At 46.1% G+C, this 15,950-nt stretch overlaps 1 protein-coding gene across 1 annotated transcript in view; it reads right to left on the reverse strand.

Moving 5' to 3' along the window:
- Positions 1-3,709: 3,709 nt before the first annotated feature.
- The window catches only part of GFPT2 (glutamine-fructose-6-phosphate transaminase 2), a 46,218-nt gene continuing 33,977 nt past the window's right edge, over positions 3,710-15,950 (reverse strand). Inside the window, exons 14-19 of the mRNA XM_003799162.3 lie at positions 13,943-14,100; positions 13,561-13,675; positions 10,650-10,777; positions 8,586-8,753; positions 6,719-6,880; positions 3,710-4,544 (exon numbers count right to left, since the gene is read on the reverse strand). Coding sequence (XP_003799210.2) covers positions 4,500-4,544; positions 6,719-6,880; positions 8,586-8,753; positions 10,650-10,777; positions 13,561-13,675; positions 13,943-14,100 — 776 coding nt within the window. The 3' untranslated portion in view covers positions 3,710-4,499. The remainder of the gene's footprint in view (positions 4,545-6,718; positions 6,881-8,585; positions 8,754-10,649; positions 10,778-13,560; positions 13,676-13,942; positions 14,101-15,950) is intronic.

A 15,950-nucleotide genomic window follows, 5' to 3' on the forward strand; every position in this document is an offset into this window, starting at 1 on the left:
TCGGGGTTCACCTGGCAGCTGCACCCCGGGACCGGTGAGCTTCGCGAGCAGACCTGCCATTGGGTTTGGGGCTGCGGCGTGCGTGAGTCTCCAGTCTACTGCGCGCACGGCGCGCCTTCTTCGCTGTGCCAGCTTTCCCAGGAAGGGCCCGCCGCCAGCGGCCGAAACGCAGAGCTGGGAAGCCGCGGCGAGAGTGGGCCTACGGGCGGGGGAGCCGGGCTGAGGGCAGAAACGGCGGGGGCGGGGAGCCAAGCGGGTGCCAGGTCTCCTGGCTACAGGTGCAGGCTCGCAGTGGCGAGGCGGCTTGGAGGGAGACGAGAGCCCGAAGTGCAATAACCCCGGGAGAAGGAGGTGGAGGAGGCAAGAAAGAGGGTGCAGAGGCATGGACCTTGGAGTCTGTTGCTGATTGCGGCTTCACAGACAAGGGTTTGTAGGGTGCAGGCAGAAGTCAGGTTGTAGTGGGGAAGGGGAGGAGCGAAGAGATGGCCAAGTGTAGATAAGTGATCAGGGACAGGGGAGGAGCCTGTGCTTGGTAGCGGGAATCAAACCTCTGTCGCAAAGGAATAGAGGGGCACGCGGGGAGGGGGAGGAGTGCCGTGCTGAAGGCCCCCTAGGGCAGAGCTTCTTTTGAGGCAACTCCCTGTGGCCTTTGATCAGGTTCCAGCAGGTCTTGGAGGCATAAAAGATGGTGGGCAGGCCAGTGTTTGGGGTGTTGCCAGATCTGCGTTTGGCTAGAGAAGCTGGATGTGAGGCCAGGAGGCTGGACACTTGGAGGAAAAGCTCAGAGATCTGTGGATGGGATGAGGGAACCCTGCTCTCCCTGAAACAGATGGGCTTAGGACTCCAGGACATTGGGGACTGGAAGAATGGGGGGACAGTGGTTGACAAATGGTAACTGTGGAGGTAGAGCAGCAGTTACAGAACACCAGGGTCCGTGGAAGGGCCAGGGCCAGAGTGAGGGGAAGAGTAGGACCTTGCAGATAGGGAGGTTGATGGGCTAGAGGGGAACGAGGGTGGTTCCATAATTTAGGGAGGGCAGCAAGCCTGTGACCCAGATTCCAAGGGCACTGAGGACTTGGGTCAGGGTGGTAGTGCCACAGAGGAAGAGTAGGACAGAGAAAGGAATCCAGCCAAGGTATACCCCTTAGCTCACTCCCACCATGGCACCAGAAGGAGTTGTGAAGGGTCCTCTACATGACAGGCCACAATCAGGAGCTACAATTTGAGGCGGGGATAAGCCATAGTAGTAAGTGATTTCCAGACATGCAGGACCTCAAAAAATTTGCTATCTGCTGTAGTCTGAATGTTTGTGCACCCCAAAATTCATATGCTGAAATTCTAATTTCTAATGTGATGGTTTAGGAGATAAGGCCTTTGGTGATTAGATCATGAGGGTAGAGCTATCATTGGTGGGATTAGTGCCCTTATAAAAATGGCCACAGAGAGCTCTGTTGCCCTTTCTGCAATGTGAGGACACAGTGAGAAGATTGCCACATTTGTACCAGGAAGATGCCCTTACCAGACACCAAATCTGCTGGTGCCTTGATCTTGGATTTCCCAGCCTCCAGAACTATGAGAAATAAATTTTTGTTTTTTATAAGCTACCCAGTCTGTGATATTTTGTTATAGCAGCTTGAAAGGACTAAGGCCTTGCCTAAGCATCTTTTCTCAAGAAGAATATGCTTCTGGCCTGCGAGGTGGCTCACACCTGTAATCCTAGCACTGGGTTGGGTGTTGGCAAGGTGAGTGGATTGCCTAAGTTCAGGAGTTCAAGACCAGTCAGAGCAAGAACAAGACCCTGTCTCTAAAAATAGCCAGGTGTTATTGCCTGCACCTGTAGTCCCAGCTATTTGGGAGGCTGAGGCAAGAGAATTGTTTGAGCCCAAGAGTTTGAGGGTGCTGTGAGCTGAGATGCTATGGCACTCTACTGGGGCGAGAAAGCAAGACTCTGTCTCAAAAAAAAAAGGATATGCCCCATTAAAACAAAAAAGGAAACTCAGAAGAAGAAAGACAGATAAAGGAAACTGGAGCCCAGTCCAGAAGACATGGCAAAGGAATACTATGGAGGAAAGTAAGAAGTGACCCCAGGGTGGTACCATGCTGCAACAGTGCCACCTGGGAGGTAGACTGTCATCACCAAGACCTCACTTCAATTCAACCATCTTTTTAACTGAGGACAGGATGCCCAGGAGAGCTTGGCCCAGGATCTCATCAGGACTTGGCTCATCCTGACCACATACTGATGAGGGTCTTTCCCCTCCTGCTCTCTGGGGACATGCACATCACTCACTTAAGTTTCTAGCTTTCCCCCAGAGAGCTGAAGGGTGGTTGTGATGAACTTAGGAGCAGAAGGTACTGGGTAGCCCCTGCCCTCTGATCATATTTACGCTGTGTGTCCAGTGCCTGGCCTGCCCCTCAGCCCTGTGTTTCCTGAGACTCATGACCATTCTCACAGTCTCCCTAGAAGGGGCCTTATTAACACCCAGAGAAGCAGAAATCAGACCACAACCCAGAGACTGACCCACTCCCCTCCTCCCGAAACCTCTGTCTAGTGGGGCAGTACCACCCTCTCCTTACAGCTAGTGTGCACTTGCCCTCTGCTTTCAAAACTAGGCAGGCTGTTGTTGAGGATAGATACAAGGAACAAGCAGCACAAAGGTAAGGATGGTTGTTGCCTCTCTGGTGTAAGGATAAAGACGCACTTCCTGGGTCTTGTCCAGGGAAAAGGGTTGGGCTGATTTATAAAGAGTCTCCTAATCTCAGAAGTTGCCCTGACTATGGTTTGGTCAGTAAGACAGAAACCAGTCTAGGCCATTTCCAGGACTCACCCCCTCATTAGTTTGTGTGGAGGCCTGGAGGGTGGGGGTCAGGGAAAGCTTGTGGGGCTCCTGGCTCCTGCTAGCTCTCCTAAGTTGGGATTTTGGAGGAGCTACAGTAAACTGTGGCCACCACTGCTGGGAGTATTGAGCTGGACAAGTTTTGGGGAGCACCCAAAGACCATAGCAAAACCCCTGTCTACTAAAACCTCGGTCATATTCCCATCTGCTTCTGCCAAGGATAAATAAGCAATATGATGTCTGCCCCTCAACTATGTTCCAAATTGCCCACAAGTTTATGTCACTGGTGGAATTTAACCTGGAAATGTAGTTCACAGGTTTCCAACCCCTGTGATACAGGGAAGAGCATAGAAGAGAATGGGAAAGTTGCTTAGTGGCCCATAGGTAATTCAAAACTGAGGCTTAATTAGTTGTCAAGAAGACATCATTCAAAGTGTGTGCAATAGTGCTCATGTAGGGAGCCTAAACTCCAACCTCACAAACCTTCAAACTCTGTCTCTGGCTTTCTATCTTCCTGCCTGATTTTATTAATAGGCTCATTGGGGGAAAAAAATACAAATTTGGAAGTGTCACTTTATGCAGCCTCCTGGCTTTGGGCAACCATCTGGAGCAGCATGAAGTGGCCCAACCCTCTCCTGATTCACTGGACCCTCATCCAAGTCTCAAATCTGCACTTTGTGTATGTTATAGAATAGCTCTTGGTTTTGTATTAGAAGCCTGAGAGTCACAGGTGTGGACGATACCAGTAGTTACTAACAAACAGCGCTGCTCCTCTAAACACTGCTGAGCTCCCAGTTCTCAAAAACCCAACGTACACAAAAAGAATAAGGTTAACATAATCAAAACACATGAGAAAAAAATTGTATGTTGTTTATTGTCTTAAAATTGCGTAGGACTTTGATTGTGCATGCTTTTAAACAGAGAATAAGGTAGCCCACTTGACACTACTCTCTCGCATGGGATATTTCAAGCCATTTTACTATGGGCAGGGAGCAGGAACAAAATGCAACCTGGGCTTAGATTAAACAGAAGTTAGAGAGTTGGAGGGATCTGGGCTACAGATGAGAAGAAAATGCTGAAGGAAATTGACATTTCAATTGGACTTATAGGCAGCCTAGGCAGATGGCTGGAGTGGCTTCCTGAAGTCAGGAGATGCGATTCAGGAGCAGCCTAGAAAGGAAAGGAAAGAAGAAAGGAATCCAGAGGGTCAATGCCTTGTGCTCAAATCTGAGATGAATGCCACCTGCCAGGAGCAAACCCAGAGACAGCATACTGTGGGTGGCTGGGATGCACAGTATGGGCCAGAAAGCCACATAGAAAAATAACTTAAAAACTATACAGTTGTCATTATAAATAATTTGTCTTTTAAAGCTAACTAATATTGGTTAAAAAAGATTCACAGTTACTCTGAAGAGAGCTGTATCTCTATTGCACAGTAGTGGAAAAGTCTGCTCTGATCCCTGTGTGTAAACAATGATTCTCTTCTCCTCTGGCGACAGCAGGACACAGAGAAACAGTATTTGCTGTAAGCAAAAGCACTTGGGTACAAGGCACATTGAAGCTGTCAAGCTCTACTGTGAACACGCAGAACACGTGGCATCCCTGCTATCAGGACAGGTCTGGAATCAGACTGAAGGTGGTGATGGTCTTGTCCTGGTCTTCTCATTCCACGGTGACAGACTTAGCTAGATTTCTGGGGAAGTCAACCTAAAATTAAAGAAAGTGATTGTTTAGGACCCCCACAAAACTCAGAAACCAGCTCTATATAAAGACTACCATCAGAGTGCTTGAAAACAAGGAGATGGACCTCCAGGTCACCTCCAACCATAAGCTACCCATAGAACTGTGGAGTCCGTATTCCAGAAGCTTTATTTAACTATATAATGTTTAATTCATTCAATAAACAATTATTGTGCATCTGATGTGTATCATGCTACGTTAACACTATAGGAAAAATATGATCCATGCTTTTAATAACAGCTCAATTTGTATTACTAAAAATTTGCTTTTCTTGGAGGATACACATGAATCCCACATAACTTATTAGTTTAGGATGAGGGGTAGGAAAGAAATGTGATTGGGATGGTTTAAAAGATGGGCTTCAACCTTATCTGCATTGTCTTAATACATGTGTATGTTTAAAAAGATGAAACAAATATGACAAAATGCTAAGAAATGTCAATTCTGGATAAATTCAGGTGCTTGTCATATTATTCTTTCCACTATTATATATTTTTAAAAGTTTTCTAGCCTGGCACAGTTGTTCATGCCTATAATCCTAGCACTCTGGGAGGCCAAAGCGGGAGGAACATTTGAGTTCAGGCATTTGAGACCAGCCTGAGCAAAAGCAAGACCCCGTCTGTATTAAAAATTGAGAAAATTGGGGCAGCACCTGTGGCTCAAAAGGGTAGAGCGCCAGCCCCACATGCTGGAGGTGGCGGGTTCAAACCCAGCCCTGCTCCCCCACCCAAAAATAGCCAGGCATTGTGGTGGAAGCCTATAGTCCCAGCTACTTGGGAGGCCGAGGCAAGGGAATCACCTAAGCTCAGGAGTTGGAGGTTGCTGTGAGCTATGTGACTCCAGGGCACTCAACCATGAGTGATAAAGTGAAACTCTGTCTCTACAACAAAAAAAAAAACTTGAGAAAATTAGCTGGGAGTGGTGATGCATGCCTGTAGTCCTAACTCCTCAGGAGGCTGAGACAGGAGGATTGCTTGAGCCCAGGAGTTTGAGGTTGCAGTGTGATATGACAATACCACTGCACTCTACCCAGAGTGACAGACATTTTTTCTGTCTCAAAAAATAAATACATAAATGAAAATAAATAAATAATAAAAGTGTCTCAAAATAAAATTTTAATAAAACTTCTATTTCTTTGCACAATGAATTATATATTCTTAAGATACTTGCTGGTGAGATCACAAATTGGTTCTTCTCTGGAATGTAATTTGGCAATGTATGTTAGGAGTCCAAAAGGTTAAATCATTTGCTAGACTAAGGGCAAATCTTAAATGCAGGACAAAGTTGTATGTACAAAGATGTTCAGTGCTATGTTATTTGTGAAGGCAAAAACATTAGGAAAGTTTAAATAATAGAAGACTAATTGTTAAGGAAATCATGTGATGGAATATCACGCAACGTTAGATGTTCCTATAACAAAATCACAAAAATGTAAGAAATACTTGTACTATAATAAAGGGAAGATGCAAACTTGTATCTTGAGATAATACTGAAAATTTATTCCTAGCACTCTGGGAGGCTGAGGCAGATAGACTGCCTGAGCTCAGGAGTTTGAGACCAGCCTGAACAAGAGCGAGACCTGGTCTCTACTAAAAATCGAAAAAAATTAGCTGAGTGTTATAGTCCCAGCTTCCAGGGAGGCTGAGGCAAGAGAATTGCTTTGTGCAAGAGTTTGAGGTTGCTGTGAGCTATGACACCAGAGCACCTACGAGGGCGACAAAATGAGACACTCTCTCTCAAACAAACAAACAAAAAAAGTTAAAAAAAAAAATACATGGCACAGGAAAAGAAATCTAGAATAAAATATTAAATTTGCCAAATGACTCTGGCTGATGAGGTTATGGTTTGATGATACAGTTCTTCCTTTACATATTTTGCAGTTTTCCAGCTTGTTTTCAGGGCGTATAATAAGCTACTTTTAAAAGAAGATTTGACCAGAGCCAGGTTTGAACCCACCACCTCCGGTATATGGGGCCAGTGCCCTACTCCTTTGAGCCACAGGCGCTGCCCCTAAAAGAAGATTTCTTTAAGTGAAATTATTTCTCCTATGATTGTTTACTCCAAATAAGTATTCCAAACAAGAACACCTGTGGGGTTATGTCTGTCCTCTTTGCTATATCAGGTGTCATTCTTAGACTTACGTCATATCCTCGGAGAACGGCCAGGTGGAAGGAAAGAAGCTGTAGAGGGATCACACTCAGGATGCCCTGGAGGCAGTCCACGGTATGGGGCAGCTCAATCGTTTTATATGCAAATTTGGAGCTCTCAGTGTCATCTTTGGAGCACAGTATAATTGGGCGACCCTAAAGCAGAGAAACACAACCACAAAGTCTCAGAAAGTAGCAATCTCTCACACACGCAGAGCATCTGGAATCAACATGACTTCTATGATAACAGTAATATTTTGCTGGAATTATGGGTGGGTGAAGTGATTAGTATGGGACATGAGTGGTGGTTTGGGGTGTGTTTCTTCCTCTGGTAAGGAGACTGCCATCTTGCTGCATCATTCAGTACCCATTTGCTGGGTGGCTTCAGTGTGCCTTTTGAAGGGCAGGGCAGACTTGATCCTCACTGTAATGGGGCTCATTGTCATTGAGTACAGATGAATTTCAGAGAAATGCCACAAAGGCAACAAGGTAATGTGACTGGGAGACATTGGTGAAGTCTGGGGAAACCCTCTCAAGAAAGGAGATGTTTGGATTGAGACCTGAATAATGAGGGACCAACTTTGCAGATTTGTAGGAAGAACTTTCCAGGCAGAGGGAACAGCCACTGCAAAGGAGTTGGGTGTGAGTGGGAAACAGGAAAGTTGGAGTCCCTGGGACTCAGTGAAGTCGGAGGGTGGGGTCAAGCTTAGGGGTTACTATAGTTTGATGGGAAGCCACAGGAGGGGTTTTAAGTGAAGAAACTATGCGATTGTGTTCATACCATCTCTCTGGCCTCTGTGCCAAGCCGAGTATGGCAGCAGCTGGATGGAGTCCCTTGTTGGATTTTACCTCCCTGTAACCTCATGAACTCCCAGGACAGATCTGATGGTCCTCTGCCTTCTTCCCTCAGGGTGGTGGTCCTTTGTATAAAACTTTGGCTGGACTTTGTCATTGATTCCCAAGAGGGAGCCTAATTTTTAGGCTTTTTCAGGTGATAGAAGTGAGTGTCTTTTGTTATTCATGGAGGTCTGTTGGACTTCAACTTACTTTATGATAATCAGATGACACATGATGGCCCATAGATGGCTTTAGGATTGGAGCTGACCAGAAAGACCAACCACATGATTAGATGGTTAGGGCTCTAAGCTAGCCTGACCTTGGACTCCCAACTTCCCAGGACAGAAATGGGGCTAGAAACTGAGCTTAGTCACATGACCAATAATCTAATCAACCATGCCACTTAATAAGACCCTAATAAAAACTCTGGGCACCAGAGCCAGCAGCTCAGGTGAGCTCTCTGCTGATGCACACTAACATGTTGGAAGAGTGCCACCTTCTGAGGACACAGAAGCTTCACATCTGGGATCCTTACTCCATGGGTATCTTCTCTGCAATTGGCCATGATTTGCATCTTTTGTGATAAAACTGTAGAAGCGACTCACTTTCCTGAGTTGTGTGAGTCATTCTAGAGAATTACTGAACCTGAGGGGAAATGAGGAACTCTGAAATTTGTAGCTAGCTGGTCAGGGGTGGACAGTGCAGCCCTGAGCTTGTAGTGCGAGTGTCTGAGGTGAGGACTAAGCCCTAAGCCTGTGGGATCTAACCTGACTCCACAGCACAGCCTGGGGCAGTACTGCCCTGCTCTCCAGTGGGGGTACCTCCTCTGCCTCTAGATGGAAGCCAAGGCAGCTCAGGGCAGTCTGGGTTGCTGTGGCCCACTGCTGCAGGCTGACCACTTCCTTCCCAAAGGAGTGCACTACTCACAAGAGGGTCCAGGAGAGTGTGTGTTTGCAGCCGGTGCTGGTAGATATGGTGAGGTGGGCAGTGTGGAGAATGGGAGCTGGGTGGCTCTAGCCCTCACCTGGCGGGCGGTGACCTGCTGCAGTGCGTTCTGGCATTTGGCAAAGCAAGGGTCCTTCATGATGACCATGATGACTGGCATCTGCTTGTCGATTAGTGCCAGGGGCCCATGCTTCAGCTCCCCAGCCAGGATCCCTTCTGAGTGCATGTAGGTGATCTCTTTAATTTTCTGGGGAAACAGGAGGTGGGATGAGAGGCACACTGCACACACAGGGGGCTGCAGCTATCAGCCAGAGGGGAGGAAGGGCAGCAGGAGAAGTGTGAAGGAAGGCAGAGAGTGGAGGGTCACACAGTAGATAATACATGCCATGGAGTGGTCAGCAGCCCTAAGGACATCTGGTAAGGGACAGGAGAGCAGTCTGGCTGCTACCTAGAGCATGTACAAAGCTTAACATGCAGCCTTTGTGTCCCTAGTCCAGTCCCAGCCAATGTAGCTCCATCACCCTTCAGTTCCATGCACAGCCACCCCTTTGGGTGGACAGGTCATGATCACAGTCGCCTACCTCACCCTCTTTTCCTCTGTAACCAGCCATGGGCCATGTAGTTAGCTTCACCATGGCATTGTATTCCACTTGGATATACCCCCAGTCAGTTATGTGATTAAGCATTCCCCTAATTTCGGATCATTAACAACTCCTAAAGGGTCATTCATACTGACCTATGGAGCAAAGCTATACGCGCTGGGGTATTATTGGAATTTTTCCCTATGTTTAGGTAGATCCATTTCTATTTAGTTACTGTCTAATCAACATCACTTGAGAGTGTCAAAGAAAACATCTCCTAACTCCCTTGGGGCTACTTATTTGGGTCAAGGAAATGCTGTATGGAGAGGCCAGCTCTACTCTGCAGGCTGCAGACCACTGGAGCACCAGCCTCTAAGTGACCATAAAGCGGCCACTAACTTTGCCAGCAGCAGCCTGAATGCTTCTCTCCTTCCCTGCGGACTCATTTGGAGGCACAGTTGAATATGTGTCTTTCACCAGCACACTCAGCCACTGTAGCTGAGCCCCCCATCCAGGTGGCTGAGCTGTCTGGGAGCTGACAGTGCACCCCTAGGCTTTGCTTCTACTGTGCCCTCTGAGGAGCAGTGTGCCAGCTCTGGCTTCTGTTGGCAGGAGTCAGAATCTCCATGGGCTGGATATGGGACCTGGAGCTCACTGAGGTCAGGTTTGAGCTCTAGACTAAGATAGCCTGAAACAAGCTCTGAGTGGTTCTCCTGAACCACTTGCAGTTGGCATCATAATTCAAGTGGGGTTGGTAGGGAGAGAATGGCCACTTCCTCCTACAGGGAGAGGATGGAACAAAGCTGGGCAATGGATGATACCAGTATCTGCTGTCCCAGTGCTATATGGCCTGGAAAACTGTCTCCCAGATCCCTGGGTGGAGCATTCTGATCCATAAACTTCAAGCTGACAATGACCCTGAATGGTGCGTGTCCACCCTCTTGGCAGTCCTGTGGCCCTGCCACCTTGCCCCTGCTCCATTAGCTTTCTCTTAGCTGGTCTGGATCTTTATTGCTGGCAGGGGCAAACAGCCTATCATCAATTCTTGTAGAAAGGCAGGGCCTTTGAAGCTCCTTCTGGAGGATCTCATACTTCTCTGAGGAGCAACAAGGAAACTCTGCAGAGACCTCCACCCTGCAGTTTAGGCTGGCAAAGCCTCCCCACCCTTGTGGCAGTGGACAGATGCAAAGGCTGCTCTTAGTCATCTTGGTTTACATACTTCACCTCCTGGAGGCTTAGTTTCCTCCTGGGTGAAATGTGCGCAGTTATCACCAGCCTCTCAGGAGACCTCGTGAGGGGTGTGTGAACTGTTCCAAACAAAGCCTGGCACTGTCTGGACACCTGGGGCTTGCCCAAGGATGCCCTGCCTCTTTCTCCTTAGAAGATTGGGAGCCTTGGGGGACAGGCACCTGTCTTACCCATCTCTGTGTCTTGGGAGCTAGATACCTGGTCAGGAACTGATGCTTAGTGCAGGCTTAACAGGGGTGGCCAAGGAGCCCTCCTTCCCAATGTGCCTGCCTTCATGTTGCCTGGGGAGGGAGACTCAGCTGAGGGGGGCTCACCAGGGCTCCTTCCAGGCATGTGGCATAGTTGTAGCCCCGCCCCATCACGAGGAGTGACCTCTGTGTGTAGAGTTCCAGGGCCAGGTCATGGATCTTCTCATCCAGAGACAGCACCTCTTTGATCAGCTCTAAGCCACACAGAGCAGAGAGAGAAAGTCAATCATTTGATTTTAAAACAATATTCATGAAGAAGAACTATGGTGATTCACAGATGTGTGAATACTTTCTTGAGTACCGCTGAGGTAGGGAGGGAAGTATTATCTCTAGCTCTATTTTGTAGGTCAGGCAACTGAGGCTTGGAGGAGGAAATCACCAGCTGGCAAGACAAAGCACTGACACTCCAAGTTCATGCCCCCTTTTCTGCCAAGTGCTGTTTGAAGACAAAGCCAGCATGAGGGGACACAGAGGTCCTCGAACCTTTTAGTCTTAGACTCCTCTACATTCTTAAAAATTTTTGTGGGTCTCTAAGAACCTTTGTTTTGGGGGGTTATATAATATCAATGTTTACCAGATTATAAAATAGCATTTAGAAATTTTTAAATATTTTATTAATTCATTTCAAAATAACAATAATATACACATTACATTACTATATTTTTAAAAGAAATTAGCAAGAAGATGGCATTGTTTTACATTTTTGCAAATCTTTTTAATGTCTAACTTTTTAATGAAAGGTCATTGACTGTCATATCTGTTTCTGCATCAAATCTGCTGTGGTATGTTCTTTTGGTTGGAGTGCAGGGATAAAATCCAGCCTCTTAGAGATTTGCATTTGGAAAAGGAAGAAGTATTTAAGTAACTTTTCCAAACAATTGTGAATATTGTTGTTTGACACTACCATACACATAACTTGAGAAACAGTAGTTTCTTTTTTTTTTTTTTTTTTTTGAGACAGAGCCTCAAGCTATCCTCCTGGGTAGAGTGCCGTGGCATCATAGCCACAGGCGCCGAGCTGAAACAGTAGTTTCTTAAGAAGGTAGTTGCAAATGTGAAATCTGAAATTATATCAGTAAACTTTTTCTACTTTGTTACATTAAAATTCACTAGTCTGTCTTGTATTTCTATTTTTTTTTTTTGAGATAGAGTCTCACTTTGCCACTCTTGGTAGAATGTCGTGGCCTCATAGCTCACAGCAACCTCAAACTCTTAACCTCAAGGAATTGTCTTGTCTTAGCCTCCATAGTAGCTGGGACTACAGGCGCCCATCTATTTTTAGAGATGGGGTCTCACTCTGGCTCAGATTGGTCTCAAACCTGGGAGTTCAGGGTAATCCACCCACCCACCTCAGCCTCCCAGAGTGCTAGGATTATAGGTGTGAGCCACTGCACCCAGCCTTATCTTGTACTTTTAAATGGATCATTTAATTTTGTAACATTATGCATTGGCCACAACGTTATGCAAATAATGTACACATTCCATTATAAAATTTTTTTTATATCACATTTGCTAAGTCACCAGGATCTCATCAGAAAAGTCTCTGAATGCTGGGAAGTAATTGAACTCATGGTGGCAGATATGAGTTTTCTAAAATTCTAAGTTTTTCTTGAAAGCTCAAAGTTTATCACTGCAACCAATACTGTAGGTTGTTTTCATTGATGTGTAGAGATAACTGTTTTGAGAAAATGTCTGCCAAATATCCAAATGAGCTTGCTACTCAAATAATCACAAGGGTGCTTTTCTTTGAAACAGCCATGATTCTTTAGCATGAGTAGAAGTATTTCCCATTTGCTCATGCAGAATGCTAAAAAGGACTTCAGTTTATAGACTAACATTTTTTACCACCTCATCAAGGATGTTCTTCAATGAAACTGGGTGTGTGGTGGTTAAGAACACAGTGATCATTAGGTCTTCAAGTGTGCTAAGCCACCACTGTAAAAAAAAAAAAGTCTGATTTATTGTAAATAATTATTTATGTAAATAATTTTGACTGAAAGAGCTGGTAGACCCCAAGTCTTGCAGACCACATCTCGAGAACTGCTGGCTTAGACATCAGAATAGAATCCTATTTTGCATAGTTGTGATCTGGCTTAAAGAAAGAATGCTTTTCCTGTCAATAAACTTCCAGCATGCTGTCTTGGCCAGATTTCAGACCCTAGGCTTTGGTAATGATCAAAGGGGAGACAAGCCAGTAAATAGGTGAATGGGTCATTTCCGATCATGAGGTATGTTATATGGAAAAGAAATGAGGCTCAGCGCCTGTAGCTCAGTGGCTAGGGCAGTGGCCATGTACACCAGAGCTGGCAAATCCAGCCAGGGCCTGCCAAACAATGACAACTGCAACCAAAAATACCCGGGTATTGTGGCAAGCACCTGTAGTCCCAGTTACTTGGGAGGCTGAAGCAAGAGAACCACTTAAGCCCAAGAATTTGAGGTTGCTATGAGCTGTGATGCCATGGCACTCTACCTAGGACAACAGCTTAAGACTCTGTCTCCAAAAAAAAAAAAAAAGAAAGAAAGAAAAGAAATGAGTTAATGTTTAAAAAAGTGCTAGGGCATGGGGTTAGGAACTCAGTTAGTTAGGGTGACATCTGAGCTGAGGCTTGGGAGATAAGAAGTTGGTGCCAAGAGCTTCAGGAAGAGAGTGTCAGCAGAGGAAGGAGCCAGTGCAAGAACCGTGTGTTAGGAAAGCACTTGACACTACTGAGGGTTTGAAGGTCAAGGTGGCAGCCAGCCTAGGGAGGGGCAGGAAGCAGGTGAGGTGGCAGGTGAGGTGTGCAAGACTCCAGGGCCTAGTGAAGGGTGTGGATTTTAATCTTGGTCCAGTGGGAGTTGTTAGGATTCAGTGGTGGCTAGAAAGTTTTAGGAGGAGGCAAAGTTAACAGTATCACATACAAGAGAGAGTCAAGGAAGAGAATGGCCTGAAACAGTTCACTGGATTTGAAAATACAGGAAGTTGAGTTGTAGGAATTACCAGGCAAAGATCTCAGGCCACGGATGATCTCTTGCCTCCTGTTTTGTAGTGAAATTCGATCTTCAGACATCATCAAACCAAACATCACCAGAGAGATGAACTGACTGGTGTAAGCCTGTGGACAAAGGAGGTGGCAAGGGCTTTAAATCAAGCATCTCAAAGACGCTCAAAGAGCTAAAGGACAACATGGAAAAGGCAGGAAGTTGATGAAGAAACAAAATGAGATAATAAATGAAGAGACAAAAATAACCAAAAGGAAAGAAAGACAGCATTGTTGGTAGAGCAGGGCAGGACTGCATGCTTTGTCCACACCAGAGGGCACCTGGGCCTTGGGCCCAACTGCCTAGGCTCTCCCCAAAGAAGACCACGTGGTTCCTTCTACCTTGGTGCTGGCCACGCCGATCTCAGGCCCTGCATTGATATGGACACCGCAGTCAGTCTCTCGGGAGATGGAGCTGCCCACAGTGTTGGTGACACCCACAGTCAGGGCGCCGCGGTCCTTGCAGTAGCGCAGTGCCAAGAGTGTGTCTGCAGTCTCACCTGCCACACAGGGGTCCTTTCAGCCCACTCTGCCAGCTTATGCCTGGCTCCCACCCCTTTATCCCAATTCTTACATCAGTACCCAAAGCATAGACGGGGGTGGCGGGAAAAGGGTGTTCGGAAAGGAAAATGCACGCTCAAATAATTTTATTTTGTTGATTCTTAGATTGGAGATTTTGTTACTATTTATGTAACAAGCACTTTCTCATCCATAGTTTCATTTATATGTCATGACAACTCTGTGTGGGCCATTGTCCCCATTATCCTCTAGACAGTGTTTTCAAACCCTTTTTCAATCTTAAGGCACACTTGAACCTATAGTTATAAATTGACATTTCGAGGCACACTTAAATTGTTCATTACAAAAAAAGTTAAAAAAAAAAAAAAAAAGAATATACTTACTATGCTTTGAACTTCTTTTTTTTTAGAGACAGAGTCTCACTTTGTCACACTTGGTAGAGTGCTGTGGTGTCACAGCTCACAGCAACCTCCAGCTCTTGGGCTTAGGTGATTCTCTTGCCTCAGCCTCCTGAGTAGCTGGGACTATAGGCACCTCCCACAGTGCCGGCTATTTTTTTGTTGCAGTTTGGCTGGGGCTGGGTTTGAACCCACCACCCTCGGTATATGGGGCCGGCACCATACCCACTGAGCCATAGGTGCCGCCCCTGTGCTTTGAACTTCTTTTGAAAATAATTTAATGATTTTTAAAAATTTATGTGGCACACCTTAGATCCTCTTATGGCACACCAGTTGAAAATCATTAGAGGATGAGGGCTCAGAGACAGAGGAAAATCAATGGCTCCATCAAAGCCATGTGGGTAACAGGCAGGCCTGGCTCCCAGTGCCCTTCCCACAATTCTAAGTGACCTTATTCAGCATGTACTGAGATGTAACAGATTTTAAAAGCAGGAATACCCCCAAGTGGGTATTTCTTAAACAAATCTTGTTTGAAAGGAAGCACTTCTTGCAAATTGTTTCTGGAATAAAGCTAAAGATATTTATGCATAAACCAGCACAAATTCCATATGTCTGTAAGTTGTAAAGAACTCTAATTAAATTAAATATGAGCCAGACCATAAAATCAAAACCATTTGAATTCACGTGAGTCACTGGAAGCTGTTCTGTCTGCAAGGCCACTGCTCTCGGCTGTCTGTCTTAGCATTTCTTTTTTCTCCTCAGATTGCTTAGTTTATGGTATTGAAGAATAGGCGAAAGGCCTATATGCCTCTGGCCAAAAAAGCTGTTTGAGAGAGAGCAGTGAAAAGACTTTGTGCAGGCATACTTGTGAGAAACTGAGGCAGAATCCCATATGGCCAGGTTGGTTGTGGGCCTAAACCCCCCCGACCTAAGTTTGGCCTGGTTGGTTGCAAAGTAAAAGCCCCCTGACTTAAGGCCCACATGGGAGTGAAGGTTTGCACACAAATTTCTGTAGGCCCTAGAAGTTTCTTGATGCCTTGTTTTAAAGATTGAAGTAACTGCCTCCAAATGGCGAGGTCAGTAGGACAGATTTTCAAACCTTCTCTTTCCTCCATAGCCTTTGGCGTCATCAGATAAAAACAAAAGAAGTAATGGCTAACAACAAGTTCTCCAGTAAGTTATGTTAAACTGGGTTATGTTGAAAGGGTTATGCTGGCTCGGCACCTGTGGCTCAAGCGGCTAAGGCACCAGCCACAAACACCTAAGGTGGCAGGTTCAAATCCCCAGCCTGGGTCCGCCAAACAACAATGATGGCTGCAACCAAAAAATGGCCAGGCGTTGTGGCGGGTGCCTATAGTCCCAGCTACTTGGGAGGCTGAGGCAGAAGACTCGCTTGAGCCCAGGAGTTAGAGGTTGCTGTGAGCATGATGCCA

Source organism: Otolemur garnettii, unplaced genomic scaffold, assembly GCF_000181295.1.
Source record: "Otolemur garnettii isolate 467f Iridium unplaced genomic scaffold, OtoGar3 scaffold00146, whole genome shotgun sequence".
Taxonomy (NCBI): domain Eukaryota; kingdom Metazoa; phylum Chordata; class Mammalia; order Primates; family Galagidae; genus Otolemur; species Otolemur garnettii.